Source organism: Meleagris gallopavo, chromosome 10 (assembly GCF_905368555.1).
Source record: "Meleagris gallopavo chromosome 10, MGAL_WU_HG_1.1, whole genome shotgun sequence".
In the NCBI taxonomy this organism is placed as follows: Eukaryota; Metazoa; Chordata; class Aves; order Galliformes; family Phasianidae; genus Meleagris; species Meleagris gallopavo.
The window spans coordinates 24,270,186-24,293,021 of NC_139413.1; the positions used below are offsets into that span (position 1 = coordinate 24,270,186).

At 44.5% G+C, this 22,836-nt stretch overlaps 1 protein-coding gene and 2 long non-coding RNA genes across 7 annotated transcripts in view; 1 reads left to right on the forward strand and 2 right to left on the reverse strand.

Moving 5' to 3' along the window:
* Positions 1–19,562, reverse strand: part of LRP8 (LDL receptor related protein 8) — a 155,782-nt gene extending 136,220 nt beyond the window's left edge. For 4 of the 5 annotated variants that reach the window (XM_085232201.1, XM_085232202.1, XM_085232200.1 and 1 more), the window contains exons 1-2: positions 18,081–18,280; positions 17,283–17,402 (exon numbers count right to left, since the gene is read on the reverse strand). In XM_085232201.1, the coding sequence (XP_085088327.1) occupies positions 17,283–17,402; positions 18,081–18,150 (190 nt within the window). In that variant the 5' untranslated portion in view covers positions 18,151–18,280. Of the gene's footprint in view, positions 1–17,282; positions 17,403–18,080; positions 18,281–19,463 lie in introns of those variants that run through there. The other variant, XM_085232199.1, reaches the window with a different exon arrangement.
* Positions 1,967–6,880, reverse strand: LOC146543739 (uncharacterized). The gene is made up of 2 exons (XR_014885350.1): positions 5,268–6,880; positions 1,967–3,750 (listed from the first exon to the last, which is right to left on the reverse strand). It is a non-coding gene; the product is annotated as an uncharacterized LOC146543739 (long non-coding RNA).
* On the forward strand, positions 18,233–20,895 carry LOC116216992 (uncharacterized). Its single transcript, XR_004160814.2, has 3 exons — positions 18,233–18,579; positions 19,060–19,383; positions 19,923–20,895. It is a non-coding gene; the product is annotated as an uncharacterized LOC116216992 (long non-coding RNA).
* Positions 20,896–22,836: the final 1,941 nt, after the last annotated feature.

Here is a 22,836-nt window from a genome sequence, read left to right on the forward strand (position 1 = left end):
AAGCAAAAAAAAAAAATAATGATTGAGTGTACTGCAGGTTTTATTTACATAAAGATCTGATTGCCAGCTTCATTCTTATGCAAAGTAGAGACAAAGCTCTTTCAGCAGGCACGTAAAAATCAGATCTAAAAATAACATTATGCTTCAGCTTTACTTGTAAAATGCCTGAGACTGGATGCCCATGCTTCTTTCTTCTGTAGTCACCATGAAATGCAAAAAACAGACTGAGGAAATCCCCGTGGTTTCCACTGACTGGAAATGAGTTTTCTCAGTGCTGGGAAGAACTGAGCACAGCTCAGCAGCCAGAAGACAGGAACAAGAAGCTGTTGCCCTTTCCTTATTCCCACTTCAAAGCGCACACCTCCAAAAAGCTCCCACTGTACCACCCTGAATGAGCAGTATTTTCCTTCCCATATACTCCTGTGAAGTTTTGAAAGCTTCTGTTTTTTTCCAGAGCTGCACCTCTGGTTCCTTCCTTGAAGCTATTGTTATTTCTCAGAGCAAATCTTTTTAAAGCTGTAAAAATAAATAGGTGCGTTGCATTGGAATACTGCCAAAAGGAATGACATAGCAAAGTCACTCTTGAAAGAGACCTGTCACCTCTGAACGGAAGCAAACTGGTGGCCTTAGAAAAGCAGATTGCTTGCCTAAGCCCCCACCTATGACAAAGTGAGGAGGGAAAGCACGTCTGCACATTAAGGTATCTGTTCAGCAAGAAATCAGGTGCCACTTTTTGACTGAGATAGGCTATGCTACTATTTAATAGCTTTTTCCGTTTAATGCTTTTCAAAAGCAAGATGCTGCATGTTTAAGAACAGCTAAACTGGGAGAAGCATACAACCTTGTGTGATATGATAGAGCTGAGAAAAAAAACAAAAATCAATCTCCAGACCAAAAAGTTCCACAAAGAACATTTAGTTGTTCACAAAGCTAGTCCTAGGTCATTCTTAGTTTACTTCCATATTCACAGTTGATAGCCTTGTTCCTATCTGCCTAGCTACAAAATCCCATTTCTTTCTCTACCAGCCAGAATGGCACAAGTCCACCCACTGCAGAATGCAATTGTGATAAGGGTGTAATTTCACTTTCCTTGGGCAGTTTATTATTATTATTACTATTACTTATCTTCAGGAGAATGGAGTAAAAATCTTCATCATTATTTCCTTGCAAATATTTCTGCTCATTTTGAAAAGCCACAACACATTTCAGTGCAAAGTAAAAACTCAGCACTGTGCAGCTGAAATAAGTTCTTGGAAGCAAAACTGTTGCTTTCTAAAGCTCTTAGTGAAGCACTTACTGATTAAATCCGGTAAGAGATCTCAAAGTCCTTACTGGATGTAGAAAGTGTCTGGAATTTGCAGTTCTCCTACATAAAAGGGAAAACAAGTGCACCCAGGAGTAAACCTTCGCAGCCAGAAACAGCCAGGCATGCTGCAGTGCAGGCTTGCAGAACATCTGGTCTACAAACCTAATTATCCCTCATCGTACAGGTGCAGAAGCCATTGGAAATGTTAGCACCTGAGACATGGAGAGGATTTTAGACCTCTTCAAAATAGATTAAAAAAAAAAAAAAAAAAAAAGAAGAAGCCCTGCAGAAACATTCCTATAAGCAGATGTACATTCTGTAAGACAATGAGAACTGTTTCCAATTCACGACTGTAGCAGGTGAGTCACATTCCCAGTTATCTCATAAGGGCAATTTAGTCTTATGGTTCTTTAGATTCAGATCTCAGTGGATTGATAAAAAACTACAGCCTACTACACTACAGTCATTGTGTCAGAGATTTAGCAGATCTTTAGAGACTAGAATCTAACAGCTTCATTTAGCTGTAATCTGCAGTAGAAATACCCAAATCCTAAAACCTAGGTAAGAACATCATTTCCAGAGGAAACCAGGGGCACTGGGGGGGCTATAGGCCCTTCTATTTTCTGGGTCCTTCTTCTGAATAAATTTCAGTCAGTGAAATTTGACAGAACAAAAATTTTTAATGGGTTTATTTACACAAATGTTGCAGACAAATGTATATAAATGAGGCCGAGCTCTGTGGCTGTACAAGAGAAGATAGTTTAAATCATTTAAGAAACAGTACCCACAAATCTCTTTTCTCAAGCGAAGACATCGTTTCTTTGTCTCTCAGGATCTCTCTTTCATCTCAATGCTCTGAATTTCCACTAACAGTCAAGTGGCAAGCTGCCAAATTATTCACAGTTGGCTAGAAGCATGGTCACCTACAAGCTAATTGATACCACAAAACTTCCCTCCAGGATGCCATCTGGGTAGCATTCAATATTCTTATTGGATTCAAAAGCCCGTCCCACTAAACTTCAAAGCTGCTTCTCTTGACCAAATGCCAATTTGCTGATTTTGTTTGCAAGCACACACGTGAAACTAAATAGCAATACCAAGCTCCTGGTCCACTCTTCTGACCATACATGACTGCACTACTCTAGAAAAATTAAGACAAAGCATTTCCCCACAGGTAAGCAAACTGGAGAAATAAGAGCAAAGGGTCTTGTCGATGCTAACCTCTGTCTTCACCTGAATAAGTGACCACATTTTTGAAAGAGCTAAGCACACAGCATCTCTTGATGGCTATAATGAGACTTCCAGTTTTCATTTCTAGATTATTCAGTAAATGGCCTACTTTGAAGTAGTACTTTTGGGGCGTAGCTGCCACACTAATAGTCAAACAGGTAAGGTAGGCATTTGTGTTCTCCTAGGGCTACTTATCACACCAGGAATACACCTTTCTGACATCTGGCCACATCCTTCCAGTTCTCTGTAACAACAGCTGTAGTTTTCTACAAGCAAAGCCTGTTCCACAGGAAATAGCAGCAATAAATCAGTGCAGAGATCTCCTGCTGATCACCTACCACTAGGCAAGTTTCAGTAGCTGTGTTGTCACCCCATCAAACTCAGCCATGAGATGGGGAAAGCCACTCACCTTTACAGCACAATAGCAGGGATCAAACCAGCACCACCTGATGCTGACAGGGAATTATCCAATCCCAAAGAACCCGTGAGGAGTGTGAGAAACACACCATCATAATAGCTGCTAGCAGTCTGAGGAACAAACAGGCCTGCACACACATGCTCAGCATTTCCAGATGAAGGCTTCCCTAATGACAAATGAGAATAAGTTTACAGAGCCTCTTTGGCTGAGGAGAGGAAAGCCTGTTGAAAAAAGGTCACATTTTAACAAGCTCTCAGACTCCTTTTTCCACCACATCCTCCTTTCACTCTTTATAGGCTCTCCACTTTGGCCGTATTTACTCAACCAATATTGCAAGTTCTATTTATGAAAACTGAGAAGTTCAGATGTGGCTGAGCTTCCAGCTGGCTGGAGACCTTGCACGTGGGTCCCATTCTTAGCCCTGCTGACATTTTATTTCTATTCCTTGTCTTCCAGTGCCAGACAAGCTTACAGTGTGAGCACTCTGCATAGGAAGGCAGACTCTTCCAGCGGAGAACTGCTGACCTAATTCTCTAAAGCACCCGAATCGCACAGCTAGAGGCTGCCTCACAACCCTTCAGCAGGCCTCGATCTCCCTGCACAATCCCCAGAAAAAGACCCATGGAGGCTGTCCCCAGAAGAGCTGCATGAAGTCTTCCTGAGCACCATCCCCTGATGAAGGACCTTTCCAAGACCAGTACAACTTCATGTTAGTTGTTTTCATAGAGAAATTGTGTAATATTTGGCAGGATTGAACTGCTGTTACCTCTTCTTTTCATGGAGAAGAGACTGAATGCTGGAAAAAATAAAGACAGTTTATTTGGGTCACTTATTCAGACATAATGCTCTTTGAACAAAAGTCAGACCTGGCAAAAGCTCATCAAAACAAATTTCCATCAAGTTCGCATACTTACAGACAAGTGCACATTGGGGATAGAAATGAACAGTGCCTGCTCACTTTTGGCAATCCTGCTTGGCCACTTACCACAGTCAAACTAAAAACGTAATTCTCTGAAGTGTTTTAATATCAACATATTACAGAAAAACAATATTAATATTAGCTAAGAAATGGGAACGGAAAAAGCAGGATGGAAGTCATAATATTGACGTAACCAAGTTAAAAGAGGCTTACAATGACTCACTAAATAATCACACAGCAATAATAAACTCATCTTGAACTCGCATGGTTTCACTGTGCAATTTGATGGGCTGCAGCTTAGCAGAGAAACAACCTTTCCAAATGGCTCAGGTTATTTTGGGGTAGGGTTTTTATGTGTGTGTGTCAGTTGAATATATTGCACTGTATCTACAACACAACATGAACATCAGGTGTTTTCATAAGACAGTGGATTAAAGCAATAGTAGTGAGGTTTTCCAATTCATAATCAGGCCAGGATTCAATGCTGTTTGGAAGAAAAGGGTAACAGCCCACGGATGGTAGGAACACAGCCTGTACTCCACTGCATGGGACTGAAATGCAGCTCACTGCACATAGATCCAGCCCTGCTGCCTAGGGCAGGGAAACCAGATGCACTGTGGGTTTATTACTGTCACCACAGACCCTCAATATAAATTTAGTATTCCTTGCTCTTTTCAAATTCCTGTGTAGAGTTCAGGTCTACACACTGCCCCTACATCACACAGAGAACTTCTCAGGTCTTTCTGCTCCAAAAGGCAAAGAGACCTGAAGGTCACCTATGCTCAGAACCTGTGTTAGTTGCAGAAATAACACACCATCTGCTAGAGTGAGCTCGGGCCCTTCTTGAAAGGATCACAAAGCTGTGAATAGAGACTAACAAGGAGCAACTACAGCCTCAAAACCCAAAGCAAGTTCATTCTTCAGCTGTGGATATCATAAACTAAAGCATGCCTGTGACTGACCCTCCCTTCAGCAGGATACTGGAGAATACGGACAAAAGTACTGGATATAGAAGGATTGCCCAGTTAATATAATGTGGAAGGTTTCTATTTTTATAGTTGTGACTACACAACAGCTCTTGCTACTGTGATTTGCCTATGGCAAGTCCTCTCAGAGCAACATAGCTGGGGGTGCACGAGATGTAGAATGGAACAAAACTGTGCTTTTGTTTCCAAGACAGAATTATGGACAAGAATCCTCACTTGGAACAAAGCAGTGGTCAGTCCAGAAATTGCTGTTTCCCTTGTTGAGTCTACTCTGGATGTAACCAGATGGGAACAACTTGACTGCAGTTAAGCAGTATTCATTCAACATGGTATATTCCCAGCAAGCCTGCTTCTTTGCCTGCACATTATTCCCATCTGTACTTCTGCAAAAATCACCTCACCACGTACCATTACAGGAACTGCTCCACATTCCAGGGTTACACCTTGACTTTTTGTAGGCGGAATGTGGCTCCTCTCTCAGCAGAGTCCTCAAAGTTGTCTCCATGCAGCCCTTCTGGGCCCACTGCTGTGGTTTTTCCAGCAGAGATGTCAGCTCCCACTGAGCTGCGCTGGCAGAGAGAAGGTCAGAGCAGCACTGTCTGTTGGCACCACGAGGTAACAGCACAGCAGCTCCTCAAGACTTCTGCAGAGGCAAAAATCAGGCTGAGCCACCTCACAGACAAAATTCTTCAAATTTTATCTATAGGGAATGGTACTGCCCATAGACCAAGGTAGTAAGGAAACCCCATCAAATACCATAATTAATTAGAGCAGAATGCACAGAAAATATTTTCCTCAGCCAAGATGCTCATGCTTTAATATTTTGATTTCTAATAAGTCAGGATGAAATGGGATCCTGGATCTTCCAGTTCCTATTCAATGAGAACTAAACTCACTTTCTCTCTCCTTGAAAGCTACCAGGTATTAATGTTTCCTCCCTCTCATCTACTGAGGGGAATTTATCCAGTGTCAGATAAAGAAACTAACAACATTTAAAACTGCTGTAAAAGTGTCTGCTACTGTAAAGGCAGAGGAAAATAATAAAAATAACAAAACAAAAAACAACCTACAACAGCAGTTCTCAGCTGATCACTATAGAAAAATGACATTTACAGATGCCTTTGTCTACGCTAAAGGTCAAGCTGATGCACCAGAAAGCCTCTTCTGCAGGAAATTCACCCCCCAGCTCAAGCAGAGATGATGCAAATTAAGGTGTACCACAGTTAAAAAAAAAAAAAAGCCATATTTTAAAGAAAAGATTTTGGGAATTTCAGTTTCTTGTTCTGGGTTTCATCAGGCTTGTTCTCTCCCTCAAGATACCCAATCCCAAAAGACTTCAGCAAAAACAAGTAGCAGGGATAAAACACTATTCAAAACTGATGTAGCAGGCTCTGCCCTAAACCAGTTACTGAATATTACTGAATAAGCTCCTAATGCCACACTCAAACATGCTCCTCCACAGAGAAAAAGAAACTTCTGGTAGGAAGTAAAGGAAGCAAATTAGGTCCCGTACTCAGCTGCCTTCTTCCCTGCTCTCTGCCAGAGAAGTGCCTTTTTTGCACTCCAAAATTAACTCTGCGATATGAAAATGAAACTGGCACAACACAGAGAAGGAATGGTTAATAACAGATCACTGTTCAACTGTTACGATTACAGACACTCCTTTGACAGCTATCCAACTTGCACAGAGAAGGAAGGAAAATAAATGGCCTCTGAAGAGGTTTTTCATTTTCAGGTTTTCTTGAGATGCTCTGTTAGTGTGCTGAACATGCACAAGTGAAGCTGCCAGGACAGCAGCCCTGTGAACCCCAGCACAAACCTGACTCTTGCTGCAGGAATGCAACACTTCCCACGGTGCTGCATATCTCAGTCCTGACCTCGAGAGCTGGAGAATTGGAACTGCTCAGTGGCAGGTAATGACTTTTGTTCTGTGCACACACACATTCTGGGTTATCTTTTACCAATACACTTCACAGTATGCCCAACAATTTCACGTTCAGCTGCCCTGAACAGTAAGCAGGTGCAAAGGCCCACATCAACCCCTTCTCTCCAACACTGTCACCCTAAACGGAACTGCCTCAACCTCAGTTTCATTCTCAACATTTAAAAATAAGACAGAAGAACCAAATGCATGCAGTGAACAGAGAAGATTCAATGTAGGCTGAAGTATAGCATTTGTGCAGGAGCTATTAATCTTTTCTAAAAGAGTTTGCACTAAATAAGGCTGGCAGCATTCACATGCATTTGTGCATAACCAAATGTGAAGAAATGTGTGCTGCTCTCAGCCAAGCTCTCAGTTTCCTTAAATGCTTGAACAAGAGAAAGTGTTCATACAGGCTTTGTGCAATGCTGCTGAGGACAGGCACTCTGAGAAACAAAGCCGTGAGGATTAACGGCTAAAGTCCTTCTGCATGAGAAGATGAAAAAGGATTCTAGCAAAGCAATGAGATGCTGAGCACAAGCCAGGCAAAGGCTGCACATTGCTCAGGCCTGTGCTCATCTACAACCACGAAGAATAGTCAACTACATTTTTTATCGTCACCCTCTAGAAGAGGGTGCCTAGATTTATGCAGCAGGCCCCAGAAGTTCTCCCCTGCTCCATGTTTGCACTCTTTGAAGTGCCACACCATGACCAGAGCCCTCCAGAGGAGGACTGGACAGATGCAGTTCTTTACAACACCTGACAACACAGTTCTCAATACCTATTTAACATCAGGGATCAGCACGCAATGGAACCTGAGTCAAATATATAGAACACATTGTTTTTTTTTTTTTAAAAGCAGTACAAGATTCTGTCATAAAGAGCTCTTGTACAAAGATGAATGGAAATTACCTATCAAAGAGCAATTTCTGAAAACAAAACTTGCAACATCAGTATACCAATGTGATCCCAGCAGGGACTGTTCCACAGCTTCCCTCTGAAAGTGATTATTTATCACATACTAGAAAACTGTTCCCATATAAGTCACCTCTTCTAAATGATGTAACAAGCCTAAAGGGATCAGAAAGTAACACCCAGCTAACTTAAATGCTGCCTTTATTGCCAGCAAGATAAGGGTGCAGCCCTGCTTATAGAGCTGGCAGAAATGAGTATCGCTGGGCAAACACAGGAGTTACACAAGGCAAATTGTATCTTACCATTTTACACGGGAAAGGAAAAAGGAAGGGAGAGACATCAATAAAATGCATACCAGTGAATTACACTTCCTGATTCATCTTGGCTCTTGCCAGACAAGAACATGTGACAAACAATGGATTGGAGTTCAAGCGCACCAGTGATAAGTTTCTTCAATAGCCAGTGCTCAGGTAACAGCAAGGTGTGGGCATGGAGGTCATGAAGGCTGGGACAGTTAAGGTAGTACCGCTAGGTTGCAGTTGGACTTGATGATCTTTAAGGTCTTTTCCAACCTGAGCAATTCTGTAATTCTATGAGAGGAACAGTACCATGTGGAATGGAAAGGAACAGTGACTGCAGTCCCAAAAAATAGGACTTCTGGCCAGCTAAAAGGTGGCTGCACTGATGAATGCCTGTACACTGGCAGTGCATTATTACTCTTTAGGATATATCAGAACACACCAGGAAGAGAAATCTACTTTGAAACGCAAAGTACCAAGTTCATGCTCAAATGCTTGTATATTTTGTTGTTGATATGAAATGCAAGTGGTGATTTGAAGCACTTGATCCATCACAAAGTTTTGAAACAGTATGTTATCTAAACATTGGGATTTTTCTGACTATATTATGAACTGTACACAACAAAAGCAAAGGCTAAGCCCTTGAGCAGTTATTTAATCCATGGAACACGATTATCTGCATAAAACAATGTGATAATGGACCAGAAAACAAGAAATTGGGAACATTCTTCATGAGCCATTGGTGTTCACAATGTGTTGCTGAATCACTCTTCAGCCTTAGGCAAAGGATAACTTCACTAAGCATCACTTTTTCCATCCATAAGATAATAATTAGTCCGCATGTATGAAGTGGTGAAGATTCATAAGCAGCTGAACTGCTAACCATCCAGTGGGTGATAAAGGTGTAATGACTGTAACACAACTACACTAACATGAACAGAACCACGCTGTTAGGAGGGAAATATACCTTGGCCTATATCAGTCAACACAGACTGGGGCATCCCTCTCTCTGTGAAAGTGATTGCATGGATGCCTCTGTGATTCAAGAGAAGTCTACAGAGACATTCACAAGTTTATATCTGAAATAGCCATCACGTGTCACCTATTTGTATTCTCAGTGCAAACATTCACTGCTCCTGCTAATTCTGATTTTTATGCTCCTAATTACTCCCTGAATCATGCCAAGTAACATCAGATCTGCACAGAATAGGTCCAGCAAATCCAACAAGCTTTACTGACACACAATCACTGCTAAATCAGCAAGCCAAGCAGCTGATACAGTAGAACTATGCAACATGACTGGAAAGAACTTCATCAACAACAACAGAAAAAGCCTGAAAAGCCACCAAGTAAATTAACTGCATTAACTTTAGAGCAAAGATGGACAGAAGACCTCTATTGGGTAATGCACCACTGAACACTGACTTGGGATCAAAAGAAAATTTTCACTCACCCTCTGCAACCAGGTAAACTGCCATCTCAATGTACACTGTAATACATGCACACCTCTCAGAAAGAAGCATGGAAAATGTGTGAAACAAGGCCAGCTAAAGTACAAGAAGTTAAAACCTGGAACTGGAGCAGTTATCTAAAAGAGGAAAACAGTACAGCTAGAGTTTGCTGTCAGTTATACATAACAGCTTTTTCAACAGTCATTCTCTTAATTTGCAAAACTGCGCTACAGGCTATTTGGAAAGGGATGCGAGTACAAAGCAATAACGTATCAAAAATTTAAACAAAATCAGCAGAAAATTTCCATCTATTTCTATGGATTTTTAACACAGCCTCTTTCCCCCCACCCGCTCTGCCTTTCAGTGCTTTGCAAGTCCAAGAAATCCCATCCACAGAAGCTACAGAAACTAAGCCAGGACTCCAGATAAGACAAAGAAACTTACAGTAGGCAAAATCCTCACTCAGGACAGACAAGATTCTGCAGCACTAATAAATTTTCAATTATATTTCTATCTTTAAAAAGTAATCAGAGCACAGACAGCAGTTGCCAAAAAGAGCCCTTCTGGTTCTCAAGTACAGGGCTGTGCTCAGGCTGCCATGGAAACTGAGCCCTGCCTGCTCTGGTCCTGGTACAGTGCCACACATGCTCTCAAGCATTTAATAAATATTAATAATGGAAAAATAATACTGATAGATGTTCAGTTTCTGATCTTCGCTATGGAAAAAAAAAATAATCTGGCAGCAAAGCTGGCTCCATGCAGCTTCAGCCCAAAGGCTATATTGCCTTAGCTATAAATCCCATTCCCTTCTAGTTTCTAACGCCTACTCTCTGCATTAAATGGAAGGTTAATCTGACTGTCAGTCCTTGTCTTAGACTGAAAGAAGGCAGGAGACCTGGAGGGAAAACTGAAAGACTTCCACTAGCCCAACAGGTACGGCTGTGATAAGCAGCATGGTTGGCTGTACGAAGCACTGGAGTGGAGTGGGGGACCTTGCAGCCATCCTTGGCTCTGCTGCTGACTCCGTGCAGCCAAGGCCACCTGCACAAGAGCTGTACCACCACCACTCACCTCTCCAAAAGGAAACAGGCACGGGGCCGCCAGCTCTGCTCAATCCCAGGGAAGAAGCCACAGTCTTTGCCACAAACAGAGCTGTGCTCTGTCAGAGTGTTCTTAGGGCAAGATACACAGTGCAGCTCACACTGAGAGACAAGCAGAGATGGAGCTCACATCCTCACACCTTTCAGCTTCACCCAGTTTCAAATCTGGCTCTTGACAACGTTTCAACCTGAATGGGTTTCATTTTATTTTTTCAACCAGTTCACAGCATTATTATAACCACTAAAATCTAATCAGTTTGTTATCTCTTAAATTTCAGACAGAATTCTTCACAGAGCAGAAAATCTGTATTAATTATATCACAGGGCCTTTTACTCTCTTTACTTCCCTTGCAGCTATCTAAATAGTAATAATTTTAACAGGAAACAGAGTTAGAAAAATTACACTCGACATTTTTAACATTTCCTGCACAAGCACTGTAAAACAGCAGAGGTTTCCCTGTGGCTACAACCAGCTGTCTGCACTCAGCACAACGCACTGGGACAGGCAGAATGCTTCCCTACCAAGGCCATGCCATGCAGAAAGAAACAAGCAGCAACACACATCTCCATCCCCATCACTCAAACTCAGCTCACTCATTTATTTTCCTGTGCAAAGCAAAGAAAGAGAAACTGACATCTTTCAGCATCTTATAAGGCATTTAATAGCACAGAAAAGCTGAGCTAGCAATAACATGCTTTGGCAACATGTTGGGAATTGCCAGAGAAAAGATGCAGGTAAAAGGAAACTTGTGGAGAAGAAGGCAATGAGAGAGGCTGGCTATGAAGGAACACTGCAAGGACCAGGAGAATTATTCTTTGCCAAATCAAGTCTGCCACAAATACATCTCCAACACCACACAGCAGTCTGAGGCACACCAACAACAACGTGGTACGTTTGGCAATCAATTAAAAAACCTGCTGCTACTAAAAAAGCAGGCAGCAACAAAAACTGTGTGTCTGCAATATTAGTAACAGATAAGAGGATCAATAATTGTCAGATGTTGTCAAGCCTTACATTTTCAAGCCTCAAGTGTTTAACATCCCTTTAGGCAGACCACAGAGTTAAGAAAACTCATTATTTCCTGCCCTGACAGATTTCTCAGATCAGGTGCACCAGATTAGTGTGTTCACCAACACATTCCTCTCAGCTACTCCGGCTTCATAATGTAATTTGTTTGTTTTAATTCATCTCTGAACATTTTCTGGCGAACATTAAATTACCTTAAGTATCTTCCACCCCAACATCAATCAGTAAGAAACCACATCTCCACCCCACGCTAACCCTGGCTCTGTAACACAGCAGACAAAAGAGAGCTGGTCTACACTGACTTCTGATTTCCCCTTCTATACATTAGGATGCTCTTGGTGAGGCTTGCCTACTGTGGCTCCAAACATGCAGTGCTTTCATGTCCTCTGAAATGACAGCTCTGTGCTCTCTGATAAACAAACCAAGTCACGGTCAGTTTTGACTGCAATGTCATCACTTCCTTCTTGAACTTAATCGTTATTTTTAATCTTCCCATTCTCTCTGACCTCAGGCAAGCTTTTCAGATCTCAGCTTTTTTTTCCTGGAACTGTATCTAGAGTCTGTTTCTTCATATATCACAGCAGAAGCCCATAAAACCCAAGCTTCCCTCGGTAGTCAGAATGCCCCCAGCAGCTAGAATGGTAACCCAGTTCCCTGCTCTGACTTCCTGCAATTCTGCCCCAGTCCCACCTCAATTTCTTTCCCAGATGAGGAGCAGCAGTGAAAGAAAGACACCGCTTCCAGGAGATCAGCTGCACCTGTGGTTAATAGAGGTCCTCAAGTGTGTATGCCTGGAGGTGAGGAAAAGCAGAAGAGCGGGTTTCACACATGTAGTTGGTGCTTGATTTCTACATAAAGTATGCAGCAGACAAAAGATAACTAAGAAACAAATAAAGAAACAAACACAGCCAAAAAAAAGCAAGTTAGGTTTGTCACGACAGTGAGAATGTAACAAAAAAAAGGAAGAAAAATGAGTAACAACATTTACTGTGTTACACAAGAAATCCATAAACTAGTTCAGACACCAGCTTGCATGCCCACACAGCACAGATAATGACACTGAGGCCACAGGCAGACGTGCAAGCAAACAAGCCCTGCCTCTGCACCACTCTGCCCAGTGCTCCCAGTTTGAGCACAGCCATGCAACCCAGTTAATTGATTGCCTCCAAAATCAAGAACATATCATTATGCATATGCCAAGGACACCTAAAATCCTCCCCTTGGTGATGTACACAGAGACACCTGCATCACTGGAGCAACACAGCAGTTAGTCAGAACAGAGAATACTGTCTCAACACTGAACTTGAAGAAAAACTGGAACAGACAGCAGAGGACAAAAAAAAAAAGTCACAGAGAACATACTTGACAATTGTGACTGCCTTGCTGTCTCACCTTGTCATATCCTAAAACCTGTGAGCATGATGCACCATCACACTTAAGCCACGTTTAACTCTTCACAGAATCCAGATTTCAGTTCCGAAATCAGCTTTTGAACAGAAAAGCAAGGAGCATATCAGGCTGCCTCCTGGGCTATCACACAGGCAGCAGGAGCCAAACTCCATATTCTCTGCACACAACCCAGCAGCAGAGCAGCAGTCCAGCCAGCAGCAAGCAGGCTCACCTATAAGCCACAGACTGTGGCCCCGAGGCAGGGCAGGAGCTGAGGGAACAGAAATTTGCTGATGCTCCATGCGCTCATCCTGCATTCCAGACATGTATGAACAGCCTTTAAAATAGTAACTCCCTTCATACTGTGTCTCATACCTTAGGCAGCCTCAGTCCTGTCCCATAAAAATGTACCTGTGAACAGTGGCAAGCAGAAAGCAACAATGCAGAAAGTACCTCAATGCAAGGAAGAAAAATGGAGCTTCAAAAGACTGGAGCTTCTGCATTGGGATGTGTCCCCCTGCAGGCAGACACCACAAAGATAAAGTGGCCCTGCAGTGTGTTTCATTTTAGGAAACCTGTTAAACAACCAGGTGCTTTTTGCAACTATGCCACATTTCAGAACTTATCACCAATGAAATACTGAAGCAGACAAAAAGCTTTATTAATTTGGATTAATTGCAGAAATACGCATTTCCTTCTTTCTTGCTACTATGTCACATACAAATGAGCGCTGCCTTTTTTCTTCCTGGCAGCCTTCTTTGCTACTAGGAATTGTTTCCTTTTACTTCTTGCAAGGCAGCAACTATGCTCACACTTACACATTACCTATATGCATTTGGCTCTTCCTTCTACCTTTCCCTAACATGGTGGCTCTTCCTCTACTTTCTTGCTTCTCTTTAAGCCCCAGTACTTTGTATTCATACTGCAGAAGTCCTCACTTTGTTATGGTGCTCCTGGGACTGTTATCCTTACTAAAAGGGCTTATTTCAGTGTTATCCTTCTCAAATGATGCAATATGAAATACACACGCCTGAGATCTGCTCAGATGATGAACACTGAAAGAGTCATAGACTTCCAACTTAAAGATAATTTAAATAAAGATTATTTAAATCAAACTGAAGTGAAACACACAGTTTAGCCTGCATTGTGATGTGTATCTTACAGAACTGACCAACGCAGAATACTCTAAATCCCAGCCCTGTGGAAGGCACTGCCTGCTCTCACAGGTGAGCCATGGGGCCAGAGAGCTTGTAACTTCTTTCTTCATCAGTAATAACATCAGTTAGCATTCAAGAATTGTGCTAAAACAGGCTTTTTCCCCTTTAAAAAAAAAAAAAAAAAAAACTGGATTCCTTCAGTTTCATTCATTTCCCACAAATAAAACCTCTAATGTCAACCACTACATACCAAGGAAGAACTTGGTTCTATAACATGTAGAACAAGGCTACTGAGCAACCCAGAATAAACTTAACACAGTTCACAAGCCAGTACTCAGTAGTTTGCTCTCTCCAAGTGCTACAGAGTCAGTATTTTGCCATGCTTCATTTCCTGAGCTGGCCACGTTCACATCAAAACAACAGCACATAACTGAGACTACCAGTCACAACACAAAGGTTACTGAATGGAAAGCAAATTCCCAGGAGATGATACAGAATGATTACCAATTCTACTTTTAGTCTAAAATTCCTTTTAAAAAGCCAATATTACACCAGCAGAGCTCTAGAGGAGACAAAAAAAACCACTACCCAATCTCAACAACAGCAGTCCGTGCAAGGATGGATGGTAGAAGGAAGCCCACAGTACTGTTCTGTCAGGTTGTCAACTTCCTGTTTTTCACTAACAAATTAAAAATAAGATATTTTTAATTACAAAATCTTCCAACATGTATAGATCATTTACCCCAAAGACAAACACATTTCACAAACTGGTTGTTAACACTCACGAAGACCATTCCATCTCTTCAACAAGTGAGGATATATATAAACAGCAACGAGCAAAAAATGTTGTCATATTGATAACAGATGTTATCAACTCTGGGAAAAGCATCAATAGGTAATTACAGGGGTTGCCATGCCCCACACACTACTCATTACCAGCAGACTACCTGCATTTTCATTCCACTCTCCTTCACCATTACAGTGTGCTGCATTTTCCAGAACTATTTCTTCCACCATATACGTTCTTAAAATAGTTACTAAATAAATATGTTTATTACAGTGATGACAACAGAGGTGGCATGTAGCAACAGAACACCTGGAATATATTACTTCATCCAGTGAATATAACTCTAAACATTACATATGTGGAAAAGTGGCACTATTTTTTTTTTTTTTAAGCAGTGTTCAGAAACAATGTAAGCAAGAAAAATGCATGTGAAAAAGCTGTCTTTCAGATGGGTTAAAGAAGCAACTGTGAAATGTGTGTATATGTATATATATAACATACATATATACATGTATATACATATAACTGTACTAGCCATCCATGAGTAATTTCTGTAGTATACTCCTCAATGACTTACAGAATCATAGAATGGCTTGGGTTGGAAGGGACCTCAAGGATCACGTAGTTCCAACCCTCCTCCACAGGCTGAGCTGCCAATTGCTAAAGCAATACTTACAAAAATGTCGAGTTCATATTAAAGTGAAGAACTTCCCTGATGTCTTCACATCCAAAAATTCTCCCTTCTAACATCAGAAAGTCACCGTTCTACCACAATCTACTCCACTCTATTTTTACCATCCCAACAGTATGAACTCTCTGAAACAGATCAGATGCAGCTGTTGGTCTGATCTCCTAACACAGCCCAATTCCTGCCGAGCACATGTTCAGGACTGTGTTTTACACACTCTCTTCCATCACAATGCTTAAAGAGAAAACCAAAAGGAAAAATGGAATAAAACCAGCCCAGATACTGCTTGCCACTGAATCACCTGCACTAGACAAGAAGTTCAGGCCACAAATCTAACTGCTCAACGTGGAACATAGGGTGCACAGACTGAAGATGCAGCCCAGCCATCAGCCTAACATCTGCACAGCAGCTCCCAAAGCACAGCCTGCAGACCGCCTGCAGCTCGCCAGGCCTTTGCACAGCAGCCCACAGAGGGGCCTTTAGCCAGGAAACTTCCAGAAGCCCAACAGCAGCATGCTGTGCGACTGCCCACATTGCCACAGGTCTCCGCAAACTCACAGGCTTCTGCAAAAACATTCCCAGTTACAACTGTCTGTGAGTCCCACCTTTGTTCTCAGTCAGCCATCAATGAGCTTTTTGTAACTTCAAAAATTCCAAATCTAAGCTGCGGTAGCAAAATTCCCACATAAAGCACGTTTCTATCTGAATGCTGCTGAACTCTTCGTATCACAAACTTATGCATGCATAGTCTGTCAAGCCCTGAGTACAAAAGCACCAGAAATAAATGTTATGCTTTAACTTACAGCATCAAAAAGTTCTGTGTGAACGAGAGTTTGGGAATCCCAGCTCTCCACCAACTGATGCACTCAGAACACACTGAGACAAATGAGTCAGTGATGCTGCTAACAGTTACATGCATGGGAACATGCAACCACCAACTCTTATTATTTTTGTATACTCTTATAGTCTGCACGCTTCTAAGAGTTGAGTGAATTAAAACCTGATGCTTTTTCAGTGTCTATTACTCTACAATGATAACTCAAGAGTATGTGGTGCCTGCTGAGATGGTAACAGCACAGCCCCACAAATTCCCCCAAGGTTACCGGATACCACTCACACACACAGGACCACACCAAAGGAAAAGGTATGACTGCCACCTGCCCAGGACTGGAAGCACAGATCTCCTTGTGCTCCGTTTCTGCACATTAACAGGGACACAATCATTACGACGTGGGTAAGGCTCCCGAGCAGCACTACTTGCCCACCAGAGTCGCACACACAGATTTAAGCACAGAACTCGCATCAGCCCCACACCTTGCGGGAAACTCTGAAGCATGGCTTCCACGCGCACACCTGGCCCTGCGCAAGGCCCCTCCCGCTCCGGACACCCACCGGCTGCCTCAAGGCACTGCCCACGCTGCTCGGAGCGCTCCGCTGCCGCTGGCCGAAGCGGGCGGCCCAGGGTACCCGAGGCGGGCGGCAAAGCGGAACGGGGCCACGCCGGGGAGCTGCGCCGCGTCACGGATCTGCTGCTCGCGGCAGCCAATGGGCGCCGGAGCCGGGCACGGCGCGACTTCATTCATTCATTCATAAAAAAGAGGCGCAGCACATATAGGAAACGCGCCCTTCCGGGCTCGGTACGGGGCTGTGCGGGCCCCACCGCGACTCCTCGCCCCACCGGGTACTCACGGCAATCCTCCTCGTCGCTGTTATCAGAGCAGTCGTTGTCCTCGTCGCACGCCCAGACGGCGGGGATGCACCGCTCGTTCCGGCACTGGAACTGGTCCTTATCGCACTCCTTCACGGCTCCTGCGAGACACGGGGCCGCGCCTGGGTCAGTGGGGCGCGCTCCGCCGCCGGGGGAGTCCCGGGGTGGGGATCGGTCCTGCAGCCGGCACCGGGAACTGCCAGCGGAGGGCAGGGGCTGGGGCTGAGCCCGGCCGGGGGGGATGCGCCCCCGCGGGAGCACGGCGGTGCACGGAGCTGCTTTGTGTGCGCGTGGAAAGGCCGCTGCCGTGCTCCGTGCACCGGGTTGGGGGCGGGGGAAAAAGAAACCCGGGGACGGAAAATGGTTAAACGCCAAACGAAAAAGACAAAGAAAAATGGAAAAGCGTACCGAGGCCAGGACCGCTCCGCGCATCCACCAGCGGGGCAGATCGCGAGGAGAAGAGATGAGCGGTGCGGGCGGCGCTCCCGGCACGGGGGAACGACCCGGCTGAAGTTGAGGGTGGGGGAACGGAGCAAATCTGCTTTGCAGACGCCGCGCCGCTTTGCCGAGGCACAAATCTGCTCAGCGGGGGATTAAAGGTGGCAGCTCCCGTCAGCAGCGCTCGGGTCGCGCCGACCGGCCGAAGAGCGCACGCGGTCCCCGCTCCCTCCTCCACCGCTCGCAACCGCCGCACGGAGCAGCAATGCGAGGTGATGCCCGGGACCGGCGGGACCCTCGCGTCCTCCTCGCATCGCACGGCCGCACCGCGCCGGACCCACCTTTGCCGAGGTACAGCTTCAGCAGCAGCAGCTGGAGGAGCAGCAGCCGGGCGAGCGCAGGCCGGCACATGCTGCCCGCTCCCTCCGTGGCAGCGCACCGTGTGCGGGATGCGCCCCGCTCGCCGCCGCGCGCCGCCCGCACGCGGCCCCGCCCACAGCCGCGCGCCGCCGTGACGCGCCCCCGCTGGGCGGGCCCGGGCGCGCGCGCACCGCCGCCACGCGCAGCCGGCCTCGGACGCGCGATTCGGGCACGGGGTGGCGGCGGCGGCGGGCGGCTCCGCGTTTCCCGTCCGCGGTCCTCCGGAACCCAGCGCCGCTCTGCTCTTTTAAATGGCTCGGGGGCGTAACTTCGGGTGGCGCCCGGGCCGCGCCGTTGTGCTTCTCTGCGCGTAATTGCGCCCAAATGGGTGGAACGAGCGCGACGTGCGCTGGGGGCGATAGCCTCGCGTTGGTCGGCAGCTGCTGAGATGTCCGAGCTGCGCCGGCGGGAAACGCGAGGGTGAGGAGTGCCGGTAACATCATTATGAAAAGCTATTTTCAGGCGTAACCCGAATCTACCAGTGCAACAGCGTTAACGTGGTTATGGGCAGGCCTTTGTTTAAGAAAAGAATCGAGCACTAATTTTACGTGAGCCGATGCGCTACAATTGCTCGATTGCAAACCCCGCAGTGCCATCGGCCTCAAACCGCTCCCCGTGTAAAAGCGCACCTGTGCCTTTAACGAGCTTTTGCAAGTCATTGGTGAGCAGCGTCCGAGAGCCCGAGCAGTGCGCGCGGGGCCGGCTGATGGCTGCGCCGTGTCCCCGGCAGCTGGGAGAGATCGGAGCCCCGCTGGGCAGTTTTTTAGTGTGCAAAATGCAGCGCGTTTGTGTTGGCTGGATCAGTGGGATAGACTGCAGTAATTGCTCAAAGCTGAGTAGGGTCAAACGCAGACTGATAGAGCTACCCTAATTCCTGGCCTCTTCTGTTTCCCAAATTAGAGCTGGAAGTGGCTCCAAAGACAGCAGTGGAGCTATTCAGGATGAAACAGGTGCAGAGCATCGGTGGCAACAGCGATCTGGTGTGATCCATATCGGAACTTTGAATTTCCAGAAGCTAATTTGGCTGCATGCCTCTCACAGAAAGCAACGTAAAGAAACTTGTTCTAATTAAATAGCTCAGATGACACCTGACCTGCTGTGATTTCAACAGCCCTTACTGGCCATTCATTCAGGCGGCTGCTAGGAGCCCAGTGCCTGGGGGATTTGTGTCACATTTGTGTCCCAGAGGCAAAGAGGAAACTGGAGAAATTAAAGGAAGTTAAGGTAGAGAAATCATGTTGTATGAAAGAGACATCTCATTTTATCCGTTGTGTTCTAATAGTTAATTAAGATTGATAATTTACCTCCCATGGTCCATCTCTGCCAGGAGCTCACCTCTTCAGCACCAACTGGAACAGGAACTCAGGCTTCTTGTACCCAGACTGTCTGGAAGCCTGTAAAGCAACAGCACAGGTGTATTTGATTTATGGCCAAACAGTGTCCAGCATCTCATACACAACACTTAGTAACTGCTGTATACAAAATACATGCTGATAATCTGCATTTCCTGGTTGGTGGCGGAGGTCATTCATAGATCTAACACACAGAAGTCAATCTGTCCTATTTACAGGACTGGCTGCAGTGGGTTCTTTTGTTCTTTAGTCACACAGGTGTGCACATACACACCCTCCCAATCAGTGATTTTATTTGGACAAAAGAGGTCATTCAGAAGCACGTAAAAAGCAATGCACTGAACTTAGTGCAAGTTCACCTGGTGCTTGAACCTTCTGCCCATCTCCCATGTACTTTCCCTTGTTTTGCAGAGGGTCGAGGTGCAGATTCAGACCAAGAGCTTGTCTTGAGCAACATGCTGCAAGCAATTGTGCCTGGTGTGCAAGACCCAGGAGCATTTTGTTGTTCACCACACTGCATCTGGAGGGGCTGAGGATCAGCTGTGCAGGATGAGGTGGGCAGATATTAAAGGAGTCCCTCATCTGAAGCCTGGAATACCTGCACTACTCAGGACTGAGAACACACATCATTGTGACCAACATTGTCTACACTGAGTGATGGGCAACAGATTTCATCTAGTATAACCTGAGTGTGCTGGTGGCAGCTTAGGACAGCATCGGACCATCCTGACTTACTGCTGTTCACAATCAAGAATGTCAGTAACCATGGACCTCCCCTGCCACATTACCTGCATCAGAAAGACAGCCTGCCCAACAAAGAGCTCTCTCAAATGTGGAAAAACTGAAGGAGCTTTGTTGTTTTATCATTAAAACTTTGCTAAATTAAAAAGCATGTATGGAAAAATAGATACTCTCAGGGAAGAGAGAGAACAGATGTACGTAGGATACATCCCCTGGGAAGTCTCCAGTCTTCCTTCTGAAACTCTCCAAGCTGTGGAAACCAAGTGTCTTCAGCTGTCTGTACTGACCAGGCCACTATTCTTCTCCCATCAGTGTAATGTCCTTCTACAATCTTTTTCTTTCTTTCAAATTGACATTTAAAAAAATAAAGTCCTTCGCTATTTCTATAATTGCTTTCCAAGATATCCCCTGTCCGTTAGGCTGACTTTCCATCCTGTCTTTCAACTTGGCAAATCTAATTCCCTCAATCCCCTCATGCCTTTTAGATATGCTAATGTAATATGTTTTCCAAACAGATATTTAAATTAAACCTTTTAATTAAGTTAGTTGAACCAGTGTACCAGTGGCCATATCCCTGCCAGCTGGTATGTCAGTACCTGCAATATTATTTACCTACTTAATAAAATTCTGTTGCCTGAACTAACTCTGCTGTGAATTTCAAGCTGCATATAGTGTTGTATGCTACATCTGAAACTAAAACTCATTTCCTTCTGCTACTACTGAGTGAAAAACAAAACAAGCTCAAAACCCTGTGGAGTAGGCAGGTTCACTACTGATCAGGGCTCATCCCCAGCTCTTAAAGTTCGTTCCCTCTCTTAATTACTACAGCACGCCAACAAATTCTGTACCACATAAGGACACTGTAGTTATTTTTCCTATAACTCTTATTTATATTTTGAAAGCTAGAGATAAATTACTAAAAAATTGGAGAATATTCCTGCTTTCAAAGGCAGGTGACACTGCCTTTCATTTGCATAAAGCCTCTTTTGCAGGTGTGAAAACAAGTTAGTGCTCTAATTCTTTACTGTTTTTCTTCCAATTCATCTTTTTATTTGCATCTGACTAAATGTTAGCCCCTGTTCTATGCACTTTTTTCCCCCCAATTTTTATTCTGTTTTAAAATACTTTGTTCAATTTTTTGTATAATCTCTTTTGTTTGTTGGCTTCTTTTTATTCTCTTTCAACTTCAGCTTCCTTCCAGAGGATTCCAGTCCCCCAAGTCAGCTGCTTGCTCTTTTCCTTTTCACATTTCCTACTTAAAACCCGTGCCCTAAACTACTTTGTCTGTTAGATCCATCTTCCCCTTTCACTTTCTAGGGCTTTCTGACAGCCCTAGGGACTTTACCTTAGCTTCCTAAAAGGCCAGCTTAACCCCCTTGGAACACACAAAGTCTTCTGATGACATCCTTATTTTTAGCTAGCTCATGGCCTATTAAAGAAAGGAGGACATCTCACAGACTTAAATCACATTACAGAACTCATCAGTTTATCATCCAAGAACCATGCTGCAAACCAGATTCTCTGGCTTCCATAGCCATTATTGATCTTTGACCCAATCCATCCCTCAGTTACCCTTTAGTGAAGCTTAAGAAGCAGTATGATACCACATTGCTCTGCTGCTCAGTGCTGCTTATTATCCAGGTAATAATAAGCCTGCACCACTTCCTCACCCATCCTCTCATTTCAGTCCAAAATGCACCACATCACTCAGTCTCTAACACCTCAAGGTAGCTGGCTGCATCTCAGCCATGCATATGACTCATGCATAGTTGGGGTGATCGGAGCAATCCTGACTTAAAGCCACTTTCTTAAACTTAGATTAAGTATGTCTGTCCAGCTTCAGGCCCACATTGTCCAGTGTGACTGCCTGCTCCTGGTTTTCCATAGCATTTCAGCTCATGTATGAACCACGACATGTAGCATACCCAGAAGATGCTGTGAAAGCTCCCTGGAAAGCTTCCTGAAGGGTATTGCCCTTTTCCATCTTCCACACTGTGTTCTTGTTCCTGCATCCCATGAGATGGTTTGCAGGCCATTGGTAAAGTTGTTATTCAGCCAGAGAGGAGTTAACACAGAAGGCTTCTGCCCCTCATTCCCCTCCCTGTGGAGGGACCACTGTGCCATAGCAGTATCCCTGGACAATGGATCTTTGAGTGCAACCAAACCCACAGTCACAATAGGGATCTTTCCCATTAATTTTAATGAGAATAAGAATGAAGGGACTGAGAAGAAAAAAGTGAGGATTAGGTGTCTGGCAAGATCTTTTGCATGCTGGAGGAGCATTGCTGTAGACTGAGCTGCTCTTTGCTGTCATACAGTGACTAATCACCGTGAAAGCGAACAGAAATGCAGACTTCAGGCCATAGTTAGTAACAAGTACAGTGGGATTTTTTCAAGATGTTTCACTTCAAACTATTTATCCTGCTAATACTAACAAAGGAATCATGAATTGGAGCAAAACTGAAGTTGACAGTGTCTCGTGTAACTCTGCAGTGACCGTATATCAGCGCTGTAAGGCAGCAGATTAGTACCACAGACTGCTGTTTGCTCTACAGCTCCCAGAGGGCTGAGACACAACAGAGAA